This window comes from Cavia porcellus, unplaced genomic scaffold (assembly GCF_034190915.1).
Source record: "Cavia porcellus strain 051 isolate PalLab524CR breed Dunkin Hartley unplaced genomic scaffold, mCavPor4.1 scaffold_1, whole genome shotgun sequence".
NCBI lineage: Eukaryota > Metazoa > Chordata > Mammalia > Rodentia > Caviidae > Cavia > Cavia porcellus.
The window spans coordinates 72,706,049-72,733,328 of record NW_026947484.1 but is presented as its reverse complement, the minus strand read 5'-3'; the positions used below and the strand labels follow the sequence as shown (position 1 = coordinate 72,733,328).

Below are 27,280 nucleotides of genomic sequence, written 5' to 3'. Positions count from 1 at the left end.
AATAGCTAACCATATTTCATGTATATTGAAGTTCAACAATACAAAACAGGCAGAGAGGGAGGGGTGCTTGGTTTCCCTGCGCTCCAGGTCCCAGCATGGCTTGGGTCCCAGTGAACGCTTGTGGCTCCCGTCCTGGCCCGCCACAACCTGCCACACTCACAGCCGCTCACCATGGGGGAAGGGGTTGCTTCAAACTTTCTTTCTAATGAATTGACCATTTCACTGCCCAAGTTCTGAGATGGCCAACAGATCATAGAAAATATCTCTTTAGGCTCCTACTTGAAACCAACAGCGTCAGGAAGCTAACAGCCTTGATTCAGAGCCAGGAAGATAAATATTTTCTCATATAAAAACTGAAGGAGTTTGTTATCTTTAGACCTGCTGTTCAAGAAATGTTAAAGGACATTAGGTAATAAATCAATCTGTATGGAGAAATAAAGATCTCAGTACAGATAAATTCATAGACAATTATAAAAGCTAGTATTGTTTTAAAACAGCATGCAACTAATTTTTATTTTCTGTTTAAGAAACTACATTTAGGGCTGGGGATTTAGCTCAGCGGCATAAGCGCCTGCCTTGCAAGTGCACAGTAGTGAGTTAAATCCCCGGTACGAGGAAAAAAAAAAAAAAAAAAAGAAACTACATTTAGAGAATAGTATAAGGTGTTAATGTAACTTTGGCTTATACCACCCATTTTGATTTCTACATAATCTAAAGATAAATGTATTAAAAAGCGTTTTTTATGTTTTTGGACATAACAGTGTAAAGAAAGAATTTTGTAACATTCAATATTTGAAACAAGTGAGGATGGATCTTAAAGGAACAGAGCCCTTGTATGTTATTGAAATTAAGCTGTTACAAAATTAGTGTTACAACTTTAGATTGTTAAATACAATTCCTGTGACAACCAGAAAGCAGACAGCTTATAGAATATACATAAAAAGAAGTGAGAAAAGAATCTAGCCAGTTTACTAGGGCTATGGATGTGACTCAGTGATAGATCTCTTGTATACATGCACAAGGCCCTGGGTCCGATCCCCAGCACCATGCTGGGGGTGGGAGGGAAGCAAAAGATGAATTTAGACATTTTACTGTAAAAATCAGTAAAACAACAGAAGACAGAATGAGGTACAAAAGCAAAACTATAAAACATATGGAAAGCAACAAAATAACAAGTAAATCCTTTCTTATCAGTGTTTATCTTTAAATGTATCTAGACTAAACTCTTTAGTTTTATATGTCTATAGGAAAAAGTTTAGTTCTGTTCTGCTTTGCTCTGTTTCTCCCTCTAATATAGAAAGGATAGAAATACATGTTAAGACTCATGTTTACATAAAACCTATAAACAGTTTATGAGAACTGATCTGATGACACATGATGAAATGAACAAAAACTTTGAAGGAAAGAAAGTGGCACTGCAGTACCCAATCCTGATTCCGGAGTGTTATGATGTGAAATCCAGCAATATTATTAATCTTTGTTCAGAAGGATTTTAATCTAATAAGTTGTGTTAGGTCTTAACATAATTGAAGATATGGATAAATGCGTACATGTCTAAGTGTATAGGATTGATAGCCATAATACTTAGTTTTTGTTGGATAGTTGAACAGAACTGTTTGCAGTCTCCCTGGTTGAATTCCCATTTATAAGTTCCACTTGTATACCTTGAACAACTATTTATAGGACAATAATGTATACATCAGCTAGTGATTTATTACTGTTTATTTCTTTGAAAGTATGTACTGTTTCTGCCCGTTTTCTATTTTGTTTTGTCTTTCTTGAAAAAAAATAAAATACTCATGTTTTAATTACTGTATGTCGGGGACCACAAATTCACAATGGCTAGTTTTGCATATTTACCTATGGGATAAAATGTGCGATTGCCCCATAGTTACCTTTGACAAATAGCCTTGTACAACAGATTTCTATTTGCTAATTGTGTCTCAGCTATATAATTAGTAAAATGCTCTACTTATCTTTAATTTGGTCATGTAAGATCCAGTGGATTGTCAGCACCTTGATAGTGGTTGTTGTGACTTAAAGGTCATGTGTTCTGGTCATGTTGGGCACCTAATATGAACCCGGAGTATAATCCTGAGTTGACTTAAGAAGGCGTAGATGCTCTTATGCTTAGAAGAGTCAATTGGAAATCTCAGATGGGTGGTACCAATCATTCCAATCCTTCCTTTTATCCCATCGGTAAATAAGCAAAATTAGCCATTGTGAATTTGTGGTCCCCAATAATTGTAAGACAAAATTTCCCCTGTTGTCAAAAGATAATTCCTTCTGTGTTTTTCTTAGAATGTTTTGTGTGTTGCATTGTGGACCCTTTTTTAAAAAGACTTTGTGACTGGGACGTAATGTAACTCGGTGGTATAGTACTTGCCTAGCATGTGCAGGACCCTATGTTTGGTCCTTAGCACTACAGATAACCTCCTTTTTTTTTTTTTTTACACCATTTGTAACATACGCTTCTAAATTGGAACAAAATGGAGAGATTTTAAAATCTTCACAATAGAGTCCTTTGTTCAGACTCTAACTAGTCTTTTTAAAACTGCAATAGATTTATCAGGGCAGCGTTTAGTTACTAGAATCCAGCTTCACAAACAGTTCTTTGTTAAAATACTTGCAGCACTGTTTTAATTTTTCTTTACAAGTGAGTAGGGCTGGGACTGTCATTCAGCAGCACGGAGCCTGCCTTTCAGGTGCAAGTTGCTGGGCTTTCTCCTCAGCCCCGCCCCCGTACACTATACTTTGGAAAATAAAATTGCTGTAATAGGTTTCCTGTCCTGCCAGAAGATACTGCCACTGCATGCTTCTGCCTGTTAGGCAGGTGTGGCTCCATTTAAGTGTCTGTATTAAATTTGTCAGTGAAAATGGGTCATTTGCTTGACTGCTGAAATATACAGAGTTTGCAACTGATGGTAGCTCAACCAACATTGAGAGAGCTATTGAGAGAATAGTCCTCTGTTTTAGATGATCAGAACTCACTTTGTATTCGGTCTTGGGGTGAAACTCTGATTGTTTATTGTTGCAGATGTCATTTGTTAAGGATTCCAGCAGTTGCAGAGAAAGGGGAGGAAGAAATCAAATATTATTTGTTAATTTTTGGAAAAAATTTATGTTGTAAATACATTGAACAAGAGAAACGTTTTGAGTATTCCTAGTTCATATTTTTACTTATCTGCTTGTTACTAAGTCTTATGAATTTAGAAAGAATGAGAGAAAGAAGGACTAGACTTCAGGGAAGAAAATTAGCTATTTTATATCACAGAAGAGTTATATCTCCTTTGTGCCTAAGATAGTTTTTATTTAAAATTTTAAACATTAAAATCCCAAATGTTTATATATCTGATATATATGCATATCAAATATTTTAGAATACTAGTGTAATGTTTTATTTGATAGAGATTTGACTGATCCTCTTTGAATGAATTCTTAAAATGTTGATAGCTAATCTCTGAGTAAAAATACTGTATTAATTTTCTGAAATGGTAAATTTACAATAACTTGGATTTTACATTTTTTTCTCTAGATCACAGTAAAAACAATTTTACTACTAGAACTCATTTCAAAAGTATTTCTGGGCTATAAATATGATTCTCTCATTTCCAGAAACAGTAAAACACATAAAATAGTAAAACTCAGTAAGTTATCCAAATAATGTATTTCTGATGGTAGTAGATGCTGAGTGTCTTGTTATCACATTAAAAAAAGATTCAGAGATTCAAAATTTTAAGTAAAAGTCAGTATCCTAGATAGTAAATTGGTTTTATCAAGGATTCTTAAAATTTCCTATTTGAAAAGGAGAATGGCAGTGTCTTTTATTCTTTTAAAAATACTAATTACTGGGCATGGTGGCACACACCTGTAATTCCAGCACTCGGGGAAGAGTATGCAAGTTTGAGCCCAACCTGGCCAACTTAGTGGTTTAGCGAGACTCTGTCTCAAACAATAAAAAGGGACAAGAACACAATTCAAAATCTAAATATAGTTCCAATCTTCAAAATGATGATGGTGGTGGTGGCATGGCCAGGATCAAAAAGCAAAGTATATTTTGATAGAAAATACTTGAAGATATTTATTTCACTATCCAAATAATAAGCCACGCTCATCCAAATTTGGTCTTTCTTGGGGTCGGGGTTGGGGGCTACAATGCACTTGAGTTGTTCAATGTGTACAGATTTGGGCCTTGTCTACTTTATCAGAATAGCAACCACAAATGTAATCCTGGAACTCTGTGGGGCCAAGACAGAAGGAACAAAAGTTCAAGCCCAGTTCAAGGAATTTAGTGAGATCCCGTCTCAAAATTAAACAAAATTTTTAAAAGAGGGCTGGGAAAACCCTGGGTTTAATCCCTAGTATAACAAAAGAAAAATATAAGGACTGAGGATTTAGCTCACTGGCAAGCTGCAAAGTCATGAGTTTGATCCTGGTACGAAATGGGGATATATATATTCAGTCAGAAGTTAGAAATAGTCAAAGTACTTAATAGGAAATTGATTAAATTATTTCTCTGAGTAAATATAATGCAGTCAGTGCCAACATGCTTTAAAGGCATACATATTAATATGGAAAAATTAATGATAAAAGTTACAAAGCAACATGTAAGGAAACACAAATTTATGTAAGTAGCACTCTTGAAATGCTAGAAAACACAAGTATCTCCAAGTGATAGAACTTTTTTCCTTTATTTTTATTAACTTTTTACAATGTAAATGCTTATATGTAAATACTCAAGAATTAAATCTGTAAAGTAGATCAATTAAAACATTTTTCATCTACAAAAGTGATAAAGTCTTGTCATAAGGACATTGTGTAAATACAGTATACCATTGATTAATGTAATCCTACTTAAAATCATAAGCTGGTTGGCATAAACAGATTGTAAAATTATACAAAAAATCAATTAGAATAGTTAAACAATTTTTATAAGAAAAAAATTAACTCACTGATTTCAGAACTGGTGGTATTAGGGAAACAGTAGTCACATAGATTAATGCGTAATATTATGTCTAGAAATAGATGCTGCACATACTTAACTTTTGACTAAAGTACAAAAAAAATTCAGTGGTGGTGGAACAACTGGATACCCATATGTAATTGAAAAATAACTGCCAGTACAAAAGTTAATTCCAAATGTATGAGATTAAATATAAAACTTAAAATTACTAAACTTTCAGAAGAAAGTGTAAGTGAAAAAGACTTCACTATTCTTTAACGGTTTCTTAGATTTTACACACAAAAAATATGATTCATAAAAGATAAAGTTGCCAAAGTACTTATTAAAATTGAAATGTTCTGCTCTTAGGAAAACAGTATAAAGATAATGAAAATAAAAGCACAGAACAAGGCACCTATCTGATAAAGCGGGGCTGGGAATTTAGCTCAGTGTTGTCAGCGTCTGCCTGGCAAACACGAGGTCATGAGTTCAATTCCCAGTAGCAAAAAAAAAAGTCTGATAAAGTGGTGTTATCCAGAATATGTACAGAATTCTCATGTCTTAATAAGTAGGGAAAAAAAAACTAAAACTAGAAATACCGTTTGATCCATTTAGTAACCTTCTCAGAAGGGTTAACAACATCCTATTACCGTGGTACATGCACACCCATGTTTACAGTACCACAGTTGATAATAGTTAAGTCTTGGAAGCTACCTGCGGTCTGTCTGCAGATGAGTGGGTAAAGAAAACATGGTGTTTACATGTAGTGGAGCACCTCTCTGCCATAACGAAGGGTAGACTTGAGTCATCTGCAGGGAAATGGATGAGGTCCTAATGTAAAGTGAAATAAGTCTGATACACAAGCGTATAAAGTATAAAGACCAAAATAAAAGGCCGATATCAGAAATGGGAGAGCAATCTTCCTCAGATAAGAAGGCGATCAAGAGATGGATGGAGGGAGAGGGGAAGGGAAGGGAAAGAAAAACGGAATTAAAATGCGTTATGTTTCATGTACAATTCCACACAAGGTATGTATGCATTATGGACTTCAAACATGTCCTAATAAAAAATAAATGTTAAAAATGAACCAAATATTTAAACACTGTACTAAAGAAATGTACTGAAGTAAATATGCACATAAGAAGATATGAAAATATAAATTAAAATCCTAATAAGAATACTACCATTCTTTTCTTTTTTGTTTTCTTTTTTTTTTCTTTCTTTCTTTTTTTTTTTTTTTTTTTTTTTTTGTCTTTTTCCTTTTTAACGGTACCGGGGATCGAACTCACGACTGCCTGCTTGCAAGGCAGGCGCTTATGCCACTGAGCTAAATCCCCAGCCCCCATTCTTTTCAAATAGCTAAAGCAAAAACAAAAAAAAACTTACAATTTCAGGTGTCTGGAAGGCATTTGGAAAACTAGGTCTTCATCCGTGGTTATTGGGAATGCAAAATTACCATTAGTAATTTTGGCTTTCCTGACATGAACTTGGCTGTTACCATTTGAGAAGCTGTGATCCCGTCTTCCCTGACCTTGGCTGTGGTTCTTTATGAGGGAGCTCTGTTCCATCCTTTGAGTGTTGCTTTCTGGCTCCAGTACTGGTCCCTAGCCTGCAGGTACAGGTCCTCCATCCCACTGACACAGACTTTCTAACTTCCACTCCTGGCCTTTGGGCCTTCCCAGTGCAGATCCTTAAAATACGCTTGCATGAGACATCGTTGTGAGTTCTATACGTCCAGCTGGATTGATATAGGACGTTGCGGTGGGATCCAGGTCCTCGGCTGGGTTCTTTGAGTTTTGAGTGTATGGACCAGTCTCCGGCACTCTTTTACATTTGATTCTTTGGATGAATATTGTAAAATTATCCTGTAAATTATGTGTCCTGTATTAAATTGTTTCCCTTGCAAGCCCTGATCACTCAACTTCAGCACTGCTGACTAGTGAGAACTAGACTTTATATTACCTTCTGACATGAGTAGTATAAAGTAGAAAGCAGCAAAAATTAACAACTATGCACTCTTCTGATCAAAAAATATCTAACCTGGATGCAGGCAAGCCTTTAAATCTCTAACTTACAGAAAACATAGGAAGGAAAACAGTTATATTTTAGTATGAGAAAACAACCAGACAAACCTGGGATATGGGACATTCTCAAGGATCTAACTTGGCTAGGTCGTTTTCATAAACGACTGTGTAATAAGAGATGGGAGAGACACCTCTAAATCAAGAGCGATGTAACAGCCAGTAGTACTTGAGTACTGATTTAATCCTGGTGATAAGGGTTGGGATGGGGGAACAGCTCTGAAACACTTAGGAAATTTCAGTAAACACTGGCCACTCTGACTGATGTTACATACTGACTTTTCAGTTTTCTTAGGATTGGACCAGTGTGGTTAAATAGGAGAAAGAATATTTCTTACATTGTTTTTGTCTTTTTCCTTTTTATCGGTACCGGGGATCAAACTCATGACCGCCTGCTTGCAAGGCAGGTGCTTATGCCGCTGAGCTAAATCCCCAGCCCCTGAGAAAAAATATTTCTAAGACATGATGAGTAAGAAGAGATGAAATGTCTTATGTCCTTCGCTTATTTTAAGTGTACACACATGGAAAAGGCGAATAGGTCAACTGTTAATGATTGTCTCGACCTAGTGTGTATGGCTTTTCTGCAAGTTAGACATTTTTCATAATAGGGTAAAAGTTCTTAGCATGCAGTGGGGAAAAATAGTATTTATTAAAGATGGCCTTATCACACGCAGCATGTTCCTCTGGGGATCTGTGACCACTGGGGATCTGTGCCTGCACGGCATTCTTCAGAACTTCTTTTCTCCTGCATTCTGGGCATGATAACGAGCTTACACTGAGAACTATGGAAACTTTTCTGTGAAATGTTTTGTGTTGTAGGGTGTGTTTTAGAGAATTTTGTGGACTGGATTGTATGATATCTTTTTGGGGAAAGCTGGAGCTGCGCTGCCCCCGCAGAAACCATTCCAGACGCTGGGTTGCTTGCCCACTGCTGGGAAGCCCTCTCCAGCAGGTGCGCCTCCCTGTGTCTGCCTGATGACTCCGTGCCCGGCCCTAGTTTTCCATCCTTTTCCTCCCTGCTTTTTTAAAATTTTATTTTATAAGATGCTTTATGTCCAACGGTGTTCGAAGGATTGAAAACAATGTAGGGCACGTGGTATAGCTTGTTGGTCGTTCTTTTTGTGTAAGCAAAATGTTGGGTTCAATTCTGAGAACCAAAAAGAAAAAAAATGGTTCATAATTTCAAATACACAACCTAAAGACATTTTCAAGACTAGGAATTGTATTTGCAAGAAAAGGGAAATGTTTCTATAAAGTTAAAAAGTCTACACTTTTAAGTGTAATTAAATAATGTATACAAGTTCCTTTCTTCAGGAGTAGCACATTTATTAGAGTAAAATTCTCCGGGGCAGGGCAGGCAGGAGTGGGGCCCCATTGGGACAGGGTCTCACTGTGTTCAGTAGTTCCGGCTGGCCTCAGATTCACTATGTAGTCCAGGATGGCCTCAAGCTCTTGGCCATCCTCCTGCCTCAGCCTCCCAAGCCCTGGGATTACAGACCCGCACCACCATGCCCTGCAGGAGGGAAATCCTTTTTTTTAAGGGGAAGACTAGAGTGGGGCACAGACCACACCCAACAGCAGGTGACTTTGCCATTTTCCTTTGAGAATTTCATTCTTTTTTTTGGGGGGGGGGGTGTTACCAAGAAGCGAACTCATGACTGCATACTTGCAAGGCAGGCACTTAAGCCACTGAGCTAAATACCCAGCCCCTGAGAATTTCATTCTTTTATTTATTGTTTTTAATAAAAGGAAGTAAAATATAACATCTGTAGTTGTTTTATTTTTAACATTTCTTAAAGAATTATATATAAGTCCCACAGAAAAGTTACATTAGTAGTTTTTGAATACTATTCAGATTTGTTCCCTCAAAGCAGTACCATCCTTCAGTTAAATGATAGCCTTATTTATGAAATGTTTTTTAGCAGCAGCATGTTGAAATACATGTAATTCCCCTTCGCTGCCTTCTAGGAAGTTACAGTCTTCATTGGGTTTGGATTGCGGTTTTATATTACAAGAGAGGGGCTTCTGACAACAGTGTGAGGATGGCAGGAACAGCATCACTGACTCTAAAATACAATGATGGGTAAACCGTCCAGATATACTTAAGTTTATTCTACCTTTTAAAGTATCCACATAATAAGTAAGGTTTTCTTTAGCTGACTTCTAAGTTCAGTGGACTCTAAACTTTTTCCCCCTAAAAAATCTGGAAAATAGTTGTTAAATTATCCTTGAAAGACTTTTCTATTTATAAAATTATTTCATATCAGGGCTGGAGATTTAGCTCAGCGGCATAAGCGCCTGCCTTGCAAGCAGGCAGTCGTGAGTTCAATCCTTGGTACCGATAAAAACGAAAAAGACAAAAAAAAAAAAAAATTTCATATCTGGGCATACTGAAATCTCACCCTTACCTGTGATCTGCTATGACAAATACACTGAAATTGCCAGAATCAGGTTAGTCATAAACACAGGCTAAGGTCGCCATGCCCTTTGCCCTGGAGGAACAATTCCTGCCCTAGGATTTATTTTTCTTTGCTCACATTACTGGATTCGTTTCCAGTTTGTTAAATTGTGATAAAGTACACACTTCCCTTTCTTTTAAGTGAAAATGCTCTTATTCTCATCCTCTCCCTCACTCTTCTTAACACACGGAAATCAAATTTAATTTTGTAGTCATGCCAGTCAGTCATGTGAACTCTGTACAGCATCTCCATTTATACGGCTCACACACCACTCACAGGACAAGTTCCCACAAAGATCGGTTTTGTTCTCCTGCTGATCCACCCTGAAGAAACCAGTTTCCAAACTGCAAGGCTGTGTAAATCAAGATCGACTAGTCAGAAATTGGATACAGAAGCAAACAGGAAACCAAACAATGTTGCCTGATTAATAAGTTAACACGCACATGTAATAAAATGGAACACAATAAAATGTTCCGCATTCTAAGAACATTCTCCTTAGAAAGTTTGTATCACATTTGTAGTGGAAACTTACTTAAAAGGTAACAGAGGCCAGTGAGAACAGAACTCATTCAGCCTCTACATAATTCTTAAGTGGTAGAGTGTGTTTTTCACTAGAGTTAACTGAAATATGTTCATGGATTAATTTATGGATTTTTGAAAATACTCTTGAAATACTTGCTTTTTGAATAAATGTTTTCTCAGATTTGTTTACCTTATCAGCACTTTCAAAAACACCAAATACCTTTCAGAATTCTTTTCTTTTAGGTGATCTCATCTGAGCATTGGGCTTTCAAAAGCTCACAATCAGCTTTCCGAAGGATATTATCTTTGGGATGTGTTTTTCTCCTTCACAAATTGAAGAAAGAAAACAAAAAAAGTCTTAAAATTTTAAAATGACCTCTGCTCACTTCCAACCTTCAATCTTCCTCATCCAAAAGAAATCAGAGAATTCTCAGAATGATTTGTGAAAATACTCAATCTAAGACGTGAATCAAATGAGTATATTAAAAATATATATGTAAAACTATTACAGAAAAAACAGTTTTTGGGAAGAAGATTGTAATTTAAATGTTTACTTCATAAAGCCCTTTGCACATTAAGCTATTCACACCCACAAATACATATTTTTTTCCTGTATCAGGGACTGAACTTATGGCCTCTTGCTCACCAGCCAGGTGCTAACACTGCTGAGTTCAATTCTCAGCCCCACAGATAATGTTTTCTATTTTTGATGAAAGCAGGTTGGCAAGACGAACTTTTCTAAAACATTTTTCTTTACCTGAAAATGCAAAAGAAGTAAACAAAGTAAGAAATCGCCTTCTTGTTTCCAGCCTCTCCTCCCTGGCACACCTGAAGTCTGCTCTTTGCAGACTAATTCAAGATTCTTCGATTTCTCAGTTTAATCAACTCACATTGGAGTTGTTTAAAGTCTTAAAAAATAAACTACTTTTTATTACATTTTATTAAGGTGTAATCAACATATAGTAAAATACATTTGTCTTAACTATTTGAGTTTTGACCCATCAGAATATGATACACATTAGGATTGACAGGTGAGGGTTCATAAAATATACATGCAAGGAGGTTAAAAAGCTTTCTAGATGATTCTGAGCTAAACTCTGTTAAGAGCCATTGCTTTTGTAAAGAAGCAAATTGAGTAATATACACACATAATCATATGAAATATTATATAAAGTTAGGATATTGTTTTGCAAAACACGTATACTTTTTATGTGCCTTTTTATAAAGCTTGCCATGGTGGTTCAAGTAAAATTCTCAATTTTTTTTTTCTATTTGTTTTTAAAGAAAATCAATGCAAAACTTCATGATGGAGTATGTCAGCGCTGTAAAGAAGTTCTTGAATGGCGGGTAAAATACAGCAAATATAAACCATTATCAAAGCCTAAAAAATGGTGAGTTGTTTCTTAATTACCTTACTGCTTACATAGGTATATATGTATTATAGTTTATTATTTTACTGCCTATCTTTCAAAATTGTGTTCAAATAAATGTTAAGTAAATTTTAAACTGGCTTCATTCTCCCTTATAGAATTTTATCTTGCATGCTGAATCTTAGTCTGTGAAGGCAAACAAATAAAAAAATAGACTCATCACTCTCTGATCCATTCTTTTATAAATAATATACCATTTTAATAGAACCTTATTGATAAAAAACAAGTTGGGACAGAGAAGAAAAAGTTTGGTTTGCAAAATTCTACCTTTCATCAATTAAGTAACACTATATGTTGTAGATTATTCTTAAAAGGGTTCTGACCTTTTGATTTTTGTCAGAGATTTAATAATTTCTATATTTCCTCAAGCTAGAGTGATTTTATAAAAAGTCTCTCTAGAGATCAAAAAGCATTTATCTAATGTTAATATTTTGAATTATTTTAACCTTTCATTCTTATTAAATTCCAATAAAATTAATATTTTTATTTGAAATAGCTTATATAATCCCACTATAAAGTATTTCCTCTTTATTGAAATACCCTTTCATCCAAACATCTTTGGATTTTTTCTCTTTTTTATTAGTACATTTTAGTAGCACATAATGAATACAGTTAGTTCATCGTGGGGAGCGGTGAAGTAGTCCATCTTACTTCGTTTTACTTTCCCTTCCCTTTCTTCCTTCCCCTCTCCTTCCTTCCCTAGGTCCCTTTCCCATCACCAAAAAGCCTACCTAAAGTTAAATACTGCATGGCTTCTCTAACATGAGAAACTCAAAGTATAAATCATTCCAAGGGTAAAGTAAACCAAGAGGTCCTTTTTTGTGTGTGTGTGTGTCTTTTTCCTTTTATCAGTACCAGGGATCAAACTCACGACTGCCTGCTTGCAAGGCAGGCGCTTATGCCGCTGAGCTAAATCCCCAGCCCCAACCAAGAGGTCCTTTTAATGCAACGCATGAGGATTCCTGAAACGCGCTGGGTCAGGTAGCATCAGTGAATCTCAGCCCTTGGCCGCAGTTGTATTCATCTGTAGATTGGTGTCTAATGAAGACACGGGCTCTGTCCGAGGTCCCTGTCCACGCATTCTGTGCCTCCGGGCTGTTATGTGTCCTGTGCTGTGCCCTTGCACCCTTCAGCCCAGTTGAGGACACCATTGGAGGGTAACAGCGGCGTGAGGAAGGAAACGGTCATGCTCAGGATAAAAGCCAGCATATTCTTTTCACGTGAACTTTAATGTGCTAGCTGTGTAAGACATTTACTTATGGTTGCTCTGTTTTATTTAGCCATTCAGTGGGATAAACTAAGGGAGTCTGTTTGGATTTTATTTTTCTCCTGTGCTAGTGTTTTAGAGCAGAATTTTTTAATAATATTTACTAAAAAAAAATAGTATTTACCACAGATATATTGGACTCCCCTTTTTAGAGAGCTTATAAATTTCTTCTTTTTTTCTCCTGTTTTCCAGCATTTCCCCCCAAAAGAAAAACATTTTAAAAGTCTGATCACTGCTGGGTGCAGTGGCAACTCCTGTAATCCCAGCACTCAGAAGGCTGAGGCAGGAGGATCTTTTACAAATTTGAGACCAGCCTGGACTACAAACTGAGCCCAAGGCCAATCTGAACTGCGTAACAAGACCCTTTCTCAAAAAGACAAAAAAAAAAAAGTCTGATTATTTTTGTGCTCACTGGCCCAAATTAGCAGAAAGGAAATTGAGAGGTAGGGAAAGTGTTTGCACTGTGCAGTTTTGTATTTCCATGAGTGAATTAACTGTGTTCCCTAGGAAGTCACCAGAGGCTGCTTGTGCAACAGATCATCCCCTTTGAGTTAATAAGTGTAATACAAGGTATGCGGCTTTCTGAGTTTTAGCAACAAGGCTTCTTTCTGCAAAGGTATTTTAAAATTATACCATCAGTCTACATCTTCCTTTGGTAGCATCATTTCTAAGATAATTTGAAGTCTACATAATAAAGGTTTACGAAGCCATAGCCCTTTTAATGTACTGGTGCTGTGTACCTGAGGAAGCCTCTGAAGGGCAGTCCTGCCTCCTCTGTTATTCTAATCTCTCACCTTTAATATCTGCTGTCACCTATGTTTAGCGTCATTGTGAGTATTGCCAGTATATAAAGGATCATACTAATTATGAATTTCCCAGATGCTAGACTCTGCTGTAGAATTGCTCAATTTTTTAATTTTAGTGCTTAGTTTTCTCTCTTGCAAACATACATTTTTATGACCAGAAAATTTTGTATACTTGAAATCCTCAAAGAACCGACTTTTTGCCAGGGATTTAGCTCAGCAGTTTTAAGCGCCTGCGGGGCAAGCACACTATTGTGAGTACCACCTAGTACCAAAAAAAAAAAAAAAAAAAAAAAAAATTTAGAAGAACCAACTTTTATTCAAAAAGATACAAGATTCAGTTTAAGACAAAGTAAAAGGAAACAGTTGTAGTAGCAAGTTTCTGTACAGTCATGTGTCCCCTCTGACAGGCACTTGTTCTGAGAAATGCCTCAGCAGGTGAGTTCATGTTACACAAGCATCATAAAGTACACTGAGCACATGCTAAGACTCTAGGAAGCTGGAAGCGAGGTAACCTTATGTCAGTGCCGGGCAGCCCACCATACCACGGGACCTCTCCTGACTAAAACAGCATTCTAAGGCCAGGGCTCATTGCCTGCCTGCTGGTGAGCACAGGGTCATGAATTCAATCTCCAGTACAAAAAAAAAATACTAGAACACCATCATGTGCTGCATTTTTCTGTTGAGGTTTCTTGAAAATTTGAAATATAAAAACCTTAAGAATACTTGAACACATTGACTCAGGATCAGCAACTGTGTCTTCCTGTCATGTAGCTGTCAAAGTCCACAGTGGTGCTGTTGCCACAACCTAAGCAATGTGGTGGCCCAGAAGCCTTTAAGAGACCACTGTGTCAAGAAGATGGGAGCTAAAGAAGATCTCAGGAGCTGCTCTTTTCCATCACTGGGGTAGATATGAATAGCCCTATACTAGCAGACAAATACAGAATGAGGATAGTGCAATACTGTGTAAATACAAAGATACCAAGAGCAAGCCAGTAAAGCCTGACAAAGATGTCTAGGAATAACAAATGCAATCTTGTGCAAAACAAATCACAGCCAAGCCACACCTGTAATCCTAGCACTCTGAAGGCTGAGGCAGGAAGATCACCGTGAGTTGAGACCAACCTGAGCTCCCTAGTGAGTTCAAGGCCAGCCTAGACCACAGAGCAAAACCCTGTGTCTAAACAAAAATCAGGGGACCAGAGTATCAGTGGCACAGTGCCTGCCTGGCAAGTACAAGTCCTGAGTTCAATTCCCAGTACCCTCCCCAAAAAAGTTATAACCTAGGAAAGTTACTACTAGTCAGAACAAAACTTACATGAAAAGAAAATATCATTTTCTTCTACCCTCCTAGGTTAACAGTAGTAGAAAAATACATTTATTTAACACCAATTTTATGTGACATGGGAGCCTTCATAAGGAAATGAAGACCTAAAGAAATGGTTAGCCCAAATGTTTTTATGCCAGGTTTGATGCGTATATAAATCCAAAGAATAACAGGGATTAACAACAAAGGGTGTAGAAGGGGAGAAACTTGGGAGGCCTGTGGACTTCTGGGGAGAAGGGTGCGCCTGTCCTCCAGGTATCAGGAAGACTCAGCTTGCATGTTTGAGCCCTGCCAGTCTGAACATGTCACTTAGTGGGTTCCCCTGCTTAGCCTGGAAAATGGTGAGTTTTCAATGGCCCTGAACACAGGGCACACAAGGCAAGCTGGAAAGCCTGGCTTTCTTTTTTGTTTGTTTGTTTGTTTTTTTTGTTTTTTTGTGGTACCAGGGATTGAACTCATGACCTCACACTTGCCAGGCAGACGCTTATGCCACTGAGCTAAATCCCCAGCCCAAGCCTCGCTTTCAAACTATGATCTCAGTCCATGACTGAGTTGTAAACACTAATCCCTGCCCTTTTGCTTTCTGTTTATGAAGACATATCTGTTGTAAGGAACTTGAATCTATTGACAGTGCTGATGGTGACATAACTTGTTTTGAAATTTAAATGTCTCATTCAAATTAATCACCTATAAATTAAATTTGCCCTTTGTTATGATTTATATAAGAAGTTTACAGATGTTCATCAAGTTCTGATGGAGTTATACACTGATAAATCCATCAAATAAGTTAAAAGTATCTTAAGTTAAAAATAAGTTTAATGAATACTGCCTAAACCAACAAACATCATATCTTAGCTTTGCCTATCTTAAACATGCTCACAACATTTACATAAACCTACAATCGGACAAAATCATCCAACACAAAGTATGTCACGGTAAAATGCTGTCTCGGGGCTGGAGGTTTAGCTCAGCGGCATAAGCGCCTGCCTTGCAAGCAGGCAGTCGTGAGTTTGATCCCCGGTACCAATAAAAAGGAAAAAGACAAAAAAAAATAAATAAATAAAATGCTGTCTCCCGTAATTTACTTGAATACTTCACTGAAAGTGAAGAATAGAATGTATGGGAATGGTTAAAAAAAATTGGAAGTGAGAGCATTATAAGTGGGAAACCATCTGTAGTTTGATGGTGGATGTCAAAGATGTGTCTGATAGAAAGTCATTTTTCTGGTACTCTGAACATTGCTATTGGTTAAAATGTTGAATATTAATTTGTTTCTCTAGTGGTTGCTTGTTACAAATTGTATAATCAAATATAGTAATGTATATAAAGAAGTGTTCAGTAGAAATTTAGGAACAGAGACCTCTTATAAGACCTTTTATTTCTTTTGGAATGAAGTAATAATATCCCAAATGTAGCAAAAATAAAACCCCATTCTTCCATTTGTCTTGTAAATTACCCAGACTCATACACAATTCACAAATTTCCGCCCCCATGGGACTTAATGTGCACAGTCTGTGGAGTAATCTGTGCAGGTTAGCTGCTCTGGCTGTAGTTCCAGCCTTTCCTCTGAGGCTCTGAAGGGTAAACAGGGATATGTAGGGACCAGGAATTTAGCTCAGCAACACAGCATGAGCTCCCTGAACCTGAGTTCAATTCCAAAACAAAATAACCATGATATGTAATCCTGTAATGTGGTTTTATAATCCTCTGTGTTGAGTGTGGATTCCTGAGAGCCACTGCAGGAAACGTGCCTAGGAAACACCAGCAGTGTTGAGTTTCTGTTACTTGCATACCAAAGGGTGGTGGAGTACAAGCTGTGTGTTTACCAGGCACCTAGTCATCACGTCTGGGAATACCACAGGTGGAGCCAAATTGTGGCAAAGGTTAAGTATGGTAACCAGGAAACAAGGCAATGCCAGAAAAAGCATAGTAACATTTTTGTCAAGTCCTAATTTCTTTTATGTCTATCCCAGTATAAGACCTAAGCAAGTAAAACACAGAATTTTATCTCTTATTGTAGATCTTCCAACTGTTAAAATGTTTAATTTTGCAATATAAAAAAATGTTACTACTAAAACAGTGTCATCTGAAACTCTTAATAGTTGTTTTGTTTTGTTTTATTCTGTGACTGGGTCTCAGTATGTAGTTTAGGCTGGCCTTCAACTTGCTATGCAGTCCAGACTGGCCTAGAACTGACTCTGTTCCTGCCTCAGCCTCCCACAGGTGGGGATACAGGAGTGTGCCTCCAAACCCAGACCTGGTTTTTTGGTTTTTAACTGTGAATTTGTGGAGGTGATGGATACAGTGATAACAGCCTGGGATGATGTAGAGCCACTGTCTTCATTCCAGAGTGTCAGCATTTTCATTGTCCATAAGGAGTAAGACTTAGAAACTAAGATCACTTCAAAGATTATATGACAGGGACATCTCAAAGCTGGCCTCTTGTTTCCCAGAGATTCTCTCTGCTGCTTTATTTTCAGACTATTATTTTTCCAAATCTTACAGTGGCCCTTGAAAACTTCAAATTTTGTCTCTGTAATCTTTAAATACATGGTGAACATTATTAGGTATAATTTTTTTTTTATGTTTTTCATTGTAAAAAATGGGGAGGTATAAAAATTTTAAAAGGTAGGGTACTAATTTTTAAAAATGTATTGCTGTCTCCTTTGTCAGTAAACATGGTTTATCAGAGTAATCTGTTTTTATTTGACCGCACTTTCCATTAAAAGTGATCAGTTGTGGTATACGTAACCAAGATTCAACAATTCTTTCTGGGGATTGTATTTCCATAGAGAAATGAACAGAAGTAAAAAGTATTACTATTTTAACATCTCTGAAGGAGGTTTTAAGTAGAAGGTTGTAAAGTTCTAAAAATACTACCATTCATATTTTCATAAATGTCACATTTATAAAAGAAAATGTCATTTTAGTTGTGTTTGTTTCTTTGCTGTAAAATAAGTATATTTATATTTAGAGTGACTATTCTAACAAAGCCCGATTTTCAGAAGAAATTTAAATTTAAAAAGAGCACATTTGCTTCAGTAGTGGAATTCATTCTGTTGTCAGAATGGCCCTTGATAGTCTTAACTGGACTTGGGAAGCACCCCATGGGGTGTCGAGGCAGTGTTATTGTGATGTAGGTCAAGATTTCTCCAATGGTTTTAGCATATGAACTTCCTGAATTTAAAAGAAATTCTGAGGACTGGTTTCCAAGATTCCTGTTATGTAAATAATGCATTTTATACATCTGCATTTTAATAAGCTCTATGGGCATATTTTCTTCTTAAGGAGGCATTATTCATGAAAGTGAGGAGCAAGAGAATCAGAACTTTCTGACTCCAGAATCCAAACAAGATACCCATTAAAAATCTCTTTTACTTGTAAATTTTAACACTGACAGTTTTATGAATACTTTTTATCCTCTAATTAGCAATTGAAAAATTTATTTACCCCAGGAGTATCACATGAAACAAACACATTCCAATTTCCTTAAAAGTCTCAGATGAATCTAATCAAAATACATTTTTAACGTTTAAATTTTAAACATTATTTCAAAACTTTTTTAAAAAATTAAAGCCAAGGGGCTGGGGATTTAGCTCAGTGGCATAAGCACCTGCCTTGCAAGCAGGCGGTCGTGAGTTCGATCCCCAGTACTGATAAAAAATGAAAAAGACAAAAAAAAAAATTAAAGCCAGAAAGTATTGTAAAAATTATCCGAAGCCATTTGAATTATTAGAACTTTATTACACGTGTATTCTAATGGTATAAAAATGCTCAATGTACTTTTTATTACACAGTAAGGCTTTTGGAGTGATAAAATACAAGCATACTGAAATAATTAAACTCAGATATTTTAATAATTTTCAGGGATGGGATATAGCTCAGTGGTACAGCGCCTGCTTGGGGAGCCCAAGGTCCTGAGTTTATTGCCAGAACAACAACAACAAAAAATTATAATTTTCACTTAGACCATATGTCAGATGGTTTTTGCTTTTTCCTTAAATTCTAACTTATATATCCCAGTTTGTGCTCTGGTATAATTTACGTATATTAAAATTCATCATTTGTTGTATACAGTTTAAGTTTTAACAAATGCATAGATTTGTGAGACCAACATCACAGTCATGACAAAAGCATTTCCATTACCCAAGTCATCTCTTCATGCAGTTTTATAGTCAGTTCTACCAGCTGCCAGCGCTGGCCAATCACTGATCTATTTTCCCTCCTATGTTTCCTTTCCTGAATGTTATATACATGGAATCATATAGTATGCAAAATTTGGTGTATGGCTTCCTCAGCTTAACACAATGAATCAGCTCCATCCACATGGTGTGAATCAATACACTGGTCCTTTCTACTGCCCAGTAGTAAAGGTGCCTGGGACATACTGACCTTGCTAGGTTTTTGGTTGCTTTGTGTAATGCTGCCACCAGCATTCACATACAGAGCTTATTTCTCTTGAGTGAATAATAGTGAGATGGCCGGATTGTGTCTCTTGCTTTCTCACCATCAGTGTAAGGGCACTCCAGACTTTCCACAGCCTAGTCAGCATGGAGGACTGTTTTACCTTTGGTTTTTCTTTTCTTTTTTGGTACTGGGGATCAAACTCCTGACCTGGCATTTGTCTGGCAGGTGCTTGTGCCGCTGAGCTAAATCCCTGGCCCTTGTTTTTTATCTTAAATTTTCATTTTATTCTGTTTTGGCCATAAATGAGCAGCTGTGTCTCATTGTGGTTTTACTTTGCATTTCTCTCATCACTAGTGATGCTAAACATCTTATCACAAGCTTATTTTTATCTTGACTCATTGAGGAGGTTTTGGTTTTGGGTTTTTTTTTTAACATCTTTAGCTTTGTGTTTTGATATTGAGGCTTAAACCCAGCAAGTTGGACCTACTAAGTAAGTGCTTTGCCACAGAGCTGTATCCCCAACCCTGTTGATACAGGAGGAATGTAACTCCCAACCTGCTGGATAATCCAGTCAGATGTGGCAAGTTTGTGTCCCCCAAAAGTGAAGAACCAATTCTAAAGGCCAGTGGAGGAGCAGAGTAGGAAAGGTTTACTGAGAAACAGGAGGGGTCTCATAGGTGAGTGGCCGCCGAGACCCCTTACCAGGTATAATTCATACAGCAAAATCACAGTGTAGATACCACATGGGTCAAACCTCCATCACCCTGTAGGATTATAACTGCTCACCTAATACTGATCCAACAGGGAGGTGGGTCACACAGCAAGGGTGCATGGAAAGTACAAAGGCGTTCTGGAGAAGGGCTGGGTCCGGATGCCCTGGTCACTCGCCTGGGCAGCCAGTGCCAACCTGGGCTTCCTGGACCAAGCGATGCTAATTCTAATATACTTCCAGGTTTCTGCTTATCCCTTTGGAAGACCTGTGGGCCTTTATCTTGAGGCCTGGTCTTCAGCTGCACCGCTAGCCACAGTTATGAGGTCTTAATTTTTTTGCTGACTTCCATAACTATATTTTAATTTCTAACTTAGCTGCTTATATGTTTTGACTGTTATTTGTATATTTATTAGTATTAAATCAGATCTGAGTTTTCCACATACATTCTGCCAATCTCTGGCTCCTTTTTCTTATAGTGTCATTTGTCTTTTTTTCTTTTTAATGTTTTGTCACCTGCCAGCATGGGTCCTAGCAGTTAGTGATAATGGAATACTAAAGTGACAGTAGGCATTTACAGGATAAAGTAAGATCAAGATGGGAAAAGGGTTGAGTAGCTGAAGGCAACATGCGCTAATGAAGAGTCACACTGCCCCATTAGTAAAGCACAGGACTGTTTTTACTGACACTATAGCAAGCTGGGATCCAGGTTTTGTAGCCCCAGAGGACTCCACAGTGGGGGCATTCCAGTTCCCATGACATGAGAGATCTTCATGACCAGTCTCAGTCTGCGAGGCTCTGCTGCAGTCCCATGTGATCATGGGTTGAAAGCAGTAGAGATTTTGGGCACAGGTGTTCTCAGCCTTGAAGAGTGATGGGATTGTGCTAAGTTTTGTGCCAATAAATAACCCTTGTTTTGCCAGCTTTTAGAAGGATTCTGTCCAGATGACTAATGTACTTGACAAGGTTATGACCCAGAGCTTTACAAAATTAAAGTCATGTTTTGTTCTCTTTTTAGTCAACCCACTGGACATTTGTAGGCCCAAGTGAAGAATCACAGTTTTTAGCAAAAGAACACTTTTAAATCCCTATCTTAAGGAAAATATAAACCATGCTTTTAATAAATCACAAGTTCAGGGCCCAGAAGATTGTTTGCCCTCTGTGCCTATGGTTGTCTCTGACATGTCATGGCTCTGACAATTTCACTGTGTTGATCAACTGGTCTTAAAGTCAGGGCCCAAGTATAATTTCTTTTGAAAAGGAGAAATGTTTAATTATGATTAATCTAATCATGATTATAGATCATGGTATTATTCTAACTAAGAAAGCTCATTGCAAATAGTTCCTCCTATGTTTTCTTCTAAAAGTCATGTAATTCTTCGTGTTCAAATTTTCAGCTTATAACCCATTTCCTCTTAATTTTAGGGGGATATTCAGTTGTTCCAGCATCTTTTGTTGAAAAGACTCTTTTCTTTACTCAGTTGCCTTTGGACTGTGCTGAAAATCAACTGGTTACATATGTGCTTTGGGTCTGTTTCCAGACTCCAGTCTGTGCTATTAATCTATATACCTACCCTTTCAACAGTAGCACAGTACTGGATCTTGATTACTGAAATATTTTGGTCATTTTGCCATTATGTATTTTCTTTTTTTTTTTTTTTTTTTTTTTTTTTTTTTTTTTTTTGGTACCAGGGGTTGAATTCATGACTTTGCATGTGCCAAGCAGGTACTTACACCACTGAGCTAAACCCCTGAGCCTGCCATTATGTATTGAGAGGCCTCCAGCTTCGTTTTTCTTTTTCAGAATTCTTTTGGGTCTTATAGCTACATGTTGATAAGCAATAACATTTTAAAAGGAATCATCGTTTCTAAGCAGTGTGTCTCAACAGCGCATTTAAAATATTTATAAATATATGTTCTGTTAAGCAGGTTAGTAGCGTCATAATCCCTGGCTTAAATTATAAAGCTATGGCAATTAAAACAGCATGGTACTGGCACAAAAAGAGACATGTGGTTGTGGTTCAGTGGAACGAAATAGAAGAAGCAGAAATAATCCCAGGCACATACAACTGTTTGTTCTTTGACAAAAGAGCGAAAACATACTATAAGGAAAATAGCCTCTTTAATAAATGGTACTGGGAAAATTGGATATCCACATGTGGAAAATTGAGTCTAAACCTATATATCTCACCATGTACTAAACTAAAATAAAAGTGAATCAAGGGGCTGGGGATTTAGCTCAGTGGCATAAGTGCCTGCCTTGTAAGTGCGTGGTCATGAGTTTGATCCCTGGTACCAGTAAAAAAAAAAAAGTGAATCAAACTCCTAAATGTTAAAATAATCTTCTGGAAGATAAAAGAGACAGAATCCTTTAGAACTAGGCAAGGACTTGCTGAATAGAACCCCAGTGACGCAAGAATTACTGAGAATCAAGAAATGGCATCAGGCCAGGGATTTAGCTCAGCAGTATAAGCGCCTGCCTGGCAAGTGTATGGTTGTGAGTTCAATCCCTGGTATGAAAGAAAAAAGGAAAAATAGAAATAAGATTATCAAATTAAAAGGTTACACAGCAAAGGAAACAACCAACAGAGTAAAGAGACAACCTGCAGAATGGGAAAAAAGTTTTGCCGGCTATTCCTTGGACAGGAGTTACATCTAGAATATATAAAGATCTCATAAAATAGGACTACCAGAGTAAAAGATGCATTCAAAAAATGGCCAAAGAAATGAGTAACAGTTGCTAAAAGAAGTAAAAATGGCCAATAAATACATGCAAAAAATGTTCAGCACCACTGATCATTAGGAAAATGCAAATTAAAACTACAATCCAGTGCCATTTTGCTCCAAAAAAAATCAACATGGTCAGAAAAACCTTCTAGTAACAAATGCTGGTGTGGGTATGGGAAGAAAGGACTCCTTCACACTGTTGGTAGGGATGTAAACAAGCACCACCACTGTGAAAATCAGTATACATATTCCTCACTACCAAGTAGAAATTCCACTTAACTTAGCTAAGTATCTTCCCAAAAGAATTAGAAACATCATATTGCAGGGATATATGCACACCAATATTCAAGGCAACCTAATTTATAAGAACTAGATCTTGGAACCAGCATATATGCCATCTACAGATAAATGGATAAGGAAAACTTCCTTACATACTGTGAAATACTACTCTGCCACAAAGATAACTTGAGGCATTCATAGGCAGGTGAAAGCAGCTTGAGAACATAATAAGTAAAACAAATCAGACCACACAAACTTAAACATCACATGGTTTCTGTATAATCATATATAAGAACAAACAGCAAAATAGATCAATCAAGAAATAGGGAAATACAAATAGTACCCAAAATTTATCTATTCTACTGTATCAAAAATATTTTAATATACACACTAATTTATTTCATTTGAATTTCTGGTTTCTCTTAGTTCATGGAAAAGAAAGTTTTATGTTTCTTCTTTGGTAGAATTGTTTTTGTCTGTACCTACTTCAAAGATAATGACAGTGTATTGTTATTACTTGTTTTATTTTTTCATAAAATAAAAAATATCCTATCCTAAAAATATGTGCTGTTATCCAGGTCTTGTTCCACATAGAGCACTCAAGCAGAATAGATTTAGTCTAATTCTTAAGGACCTAGGATTTCTGGAATGATAAATGGCATTGACTTCAGCTGAAAATCACCAGCTGCTTTAGCGTTCGTGGGGGAGTCAGCCCATCCCTTGAAGCTTTGAACACAAGCACTGACTTCTGTTCTCTCGCAAGGACAGTTGTGGTGGTCATCTTCTGGTACTCAGTAAGTGTGAGCTGAATGTGGACACCTTCCTCAGTTCCCCCAGCAAGCAGGCTACTCCACCTTGTACTCTGTGTCCTTTGGTCTCCTGAGCCAACCCCTGCTAGCTTCACACTTGGCTTCTGCAGCTTCTCTGCCCCCTCAGCTTTCACAGAATTGAAGCAAGTTAGAGAATTGCTCTGGGTGAGGCCTTGGCTGTGCCCAGCTTGATCTGTGCCACCAATGGGACTTTGTCCTTGACTGGAGTAGCAGTTATAAAGAACTGTTTTTTCCACTCACAGCTTGCCGTTTTTGATGAGATTTCAGCCAGTCCCAGCATTTGACTTACTTTGCTCACTAAGGCTATCATTTCTAGTTTTGTCTTTAAAGTGAGAGGTCGCGACTTTTCTTCCCACCTGAACACTGAGGTGCCATTGTAGGGTTACTGATTGCCCTTATTTCTGTGATGTTGCATCTCAGGGAGGCCTGGCTTTTAAAAGGGAGGGAGACAGGAAACAGCCTGGCAGTGGAGCAGTCAAAACAGACAAAATTTTATCAGTGAAGTTCACTGCTTTATATGAGCATAGTTCATGGCACCCCCAATTTAATTACAACAGATCCCACCCATCAGAATTCATCAGAACAGGCAGAGTAATAATGAAAAGCTTTGAAACACTGTGAGAATTACCAAAATGTGATACAGAGGCATGAGGTGAGTACTTGGTATTCCCCCCAAAAAGCACTGATAACTTCTTGACCCAGGTTGCCGCTGATCTTCAACTTGTCAAAAACAGTATCTGTGAAGCACAGTAAAAGCAAGTATGCTGGTACAAACTCTAGGGTTAACCCACTGATTTCTTGGGGGAGGAAAACACTGGCTGGCATTGGAAGAGATGGTACTGGATCGTGAATGAGTCTGCGGGGTGTGGCCGTCTTACCAGTATTAAATATTCTAGGCCACAAGCGAGTGTCTTTCTGTGTGGTCAATGGTCACTTTCTTTCAGTCACGTTTTGTAGTAATGTTCAGCACACCAGTCTTACATTTCATTTGCTACGTTTTTGCTAGGCATTTTATTTTTGGCTTGTTTGCTGTTGATATATAAAAAAACAATATATTTCAGTCTGTCAGCCTTGTTTGAAATGTTTTAATGACACTTAAAAAGCCCCTTTAAGAAATGAGATGGACACCAAGAATTATTTTACAGTTATAAATTGTTATCTAGAAAGTAACATAAGATAAATACCAAAGTTGAAGATCTAACAGATTTTTAAAATTTTTCACCTATGCATTTAGACACATTATTTCATCAATAAATCTTTAAACTATTTTTCTTCCATTTTTAGCGTTAAATGTTTACAGAAGACTGTGAAGGATTCTTACCACATTATGTGTAGACCATGTGCTTATGAACTTGAAGTTTGTGCAAAATGTGGAAAGAAAGAAGACATTGTTATTCCGTGAGTATTTCCTTTTATATTTGGAGATCAGACTTAGTAACTGATGTATGCATTTTCTTTTAATGAGACACACAGTAAATCTTATTCTGAGATTGTAGTGTATCACACTAATTTAGACGTTTCTTCAGTCTAATAGGGAGGAAGTCATAGTTTTCTTAAATGTTTCTGTATTACAATAAAAGTAACACTTCATGTATGTAAGAACATCAGATATTTAGCTATGAGATTTACATTTATTACAAAAGAATTAAACATTATATAACAGCTTTCTCTTAATGGACATCTATTATTAATTTCTTTAAGTCTCCTTTAATATTTTAATTAGTAGATTCTTGAATTTAATTAATTTTGAAGAATCTGTTTCTTTGTGCTTATTTCATTTGGTTCCTGCTCAGTATAGCAGTAAAGCCGAGCATGGTGGCATACACCTGTAATGTTAGCATTATGGGAGGCTGAGGCAGGAGGATCAAAAGTTTGAGCCCAACGTAGGCAATTTAGTGAGACAGTCTCAAAACTTAAAAAAAAAAAAAAGCTGGAGATATTTATTGTAATCCAAATATAATCCCTCTTCCAGTCTACCTCACAACCTAGGAGTTTATTATTTGTAACCCCATAGAAACGTTATTGGAATTTCAGCGAGTTAATTCCAATCTACCACCTCCAGTGCAACCCACAGCGAGAATAAAGACACTAGGACATATTAAAGTTATAGGCAGCCAAGGGGTCCTAAGTCCATTCCAAGTGAGGACATATGGACAAGGGCCCTGATCCATGGCCTCTCCCGGAATTTATTATCTGGTAAAGAAGAGACAGGTTCAAGGCTGATAGATAGTGTGGATGGTGCTAATTATATGAGCAAGGTGAGCTGATCTAGCTGGGCAGAGAGTACACACCTCTGCAATATACAGGGAAAAAGATAATGCAGGAAGACCAATCTGTATAACTTGATTGGGATAGCATATAAATGAATTTAGGAGGCCCTTGCTTTAGTTTCTGATATGTAAGCTTATGTACCCTGGGAAGTCATGGTCTTTTATTTTGAGGCTCATAAGCAGTTGATATTCCTGACTGGCTCTGCCATCCTGTATGCAACCCTACAGGGAACACAGAGTAAGAAAACAGGAAATTCAGTTGGCCTTAAAGATTACTTATCAGGGGGCTGGGGATTTAGCTCAGTGGCATAAGCGCCTGCCTTGCAAGCGTGTGGTCATGAGTTCTATCCCTGGTACCAATAAAAAAAAAAAAGATTACTTATCAGTACCTTATCTAAACTTATTTGTATCCCTTAGAGCCAATCAAAGGGAAAAGGAGATAACATAGCCAGCTTGGAAACAAAGCTGGGTTTAAATAATGTGGACATGATAATTCTGCATTCAAGGAGAGCCATCCACTTGGCCTACACATACTGCTCAGCATGAAGGCCCTGGGTTCAATGCCCAGAATTCTCCTACCCGTCCCCTAAATTACCCTCTCCCCCACATACATACCCGAAAAGAAAAAAGAAATAGAGTGGTAAAGGTCTTTGCAACCTATGTGGTTAAATATCAAAAGCCTGGGAAGTAACCAAAATTTTTTCTTTCATCTTTAGGTTTAATAAAGAACCAGAAAAGACAGAAAATAGTGAAAATAATCAAAGAGCCAATCATAGAAGAAGCTGCAAAAGGAATGAAGAAAGTGATGATGACTTAGATTTTGATATTGATTTAGGTGACACAGATGATAACCAAGTGGATTAATGTACATTAAAAGTCATTATAAAAAAGTAAAATCTTGATCACCTTTTTTTTTTTTGGCCTTTGATAGTGTCACAAAAAAAATACTGTGAAATTCACTGAGGAAATCAGAAGAAGCTATGGAAAATAAGCAAAAGTCACATGAATAATATAAATTACACGATATTTACATAACTGTAAAACGTTCATTGAGTTGTCTTCAGACAAAATTTTAAGTTGTATATAGTAGGATACCTGCCAAAAAGCAGATAAAATCAAGGTGTCATACTGCAGTTCCTGGCAATTACTTAGAATGCATTATCTACTATCAAATTTAATAAGATTCAGAGTTGGTGCTTGTATAAGAACCATCTAGGTGAGGCATGA

At 37.1% G+C, this 27,280-nt stretch overlaps 1 protein-coding gene and 1 non-coding gene across 2 annotated transcripts in view; one reads left to right on the top strand and one right to left on the bottom strand.

The window, feature by feature from the left end:
• The window catches only part of CUNH9orf85 (chromosome unknown C9orf85 homolog), a 48,413-nt gene extending 21,464 nt beyond the window's left edge, over positions 1–26,949 (top strand). Inside the window, exons 2-4 of the mRNA XM_003472215.5 lie at positions 11,289–11,395; positions 25,068–25,181; positions 26,770–26,949. Coding sequence (XP_003472263.2) covers positions 11,289–11,395; positions 25,068–25,181; positions 26,770–26,917 — 369 coding nt within the window. The 3' untranslated portion in view covers positions 26,918–26,949. The remainder of the gene's footprint in view (positions 1–11,288; positions 11,396–25,067; positions 25,182–26,769) is intronic.
• Positions 191–326, bottom strand: LOC111757534 (small nucleolar RNA SNORA2/SNORA34 family). The gene has a single exon (XR_002791858.2). It is a non-coding gene; the product is annotated as a small nucleolar RNA SNORA2/SNORA34 family (small nucleolar RNA).
• Positions 26,950–27,280: the final 331 nt, after the last annotated feature.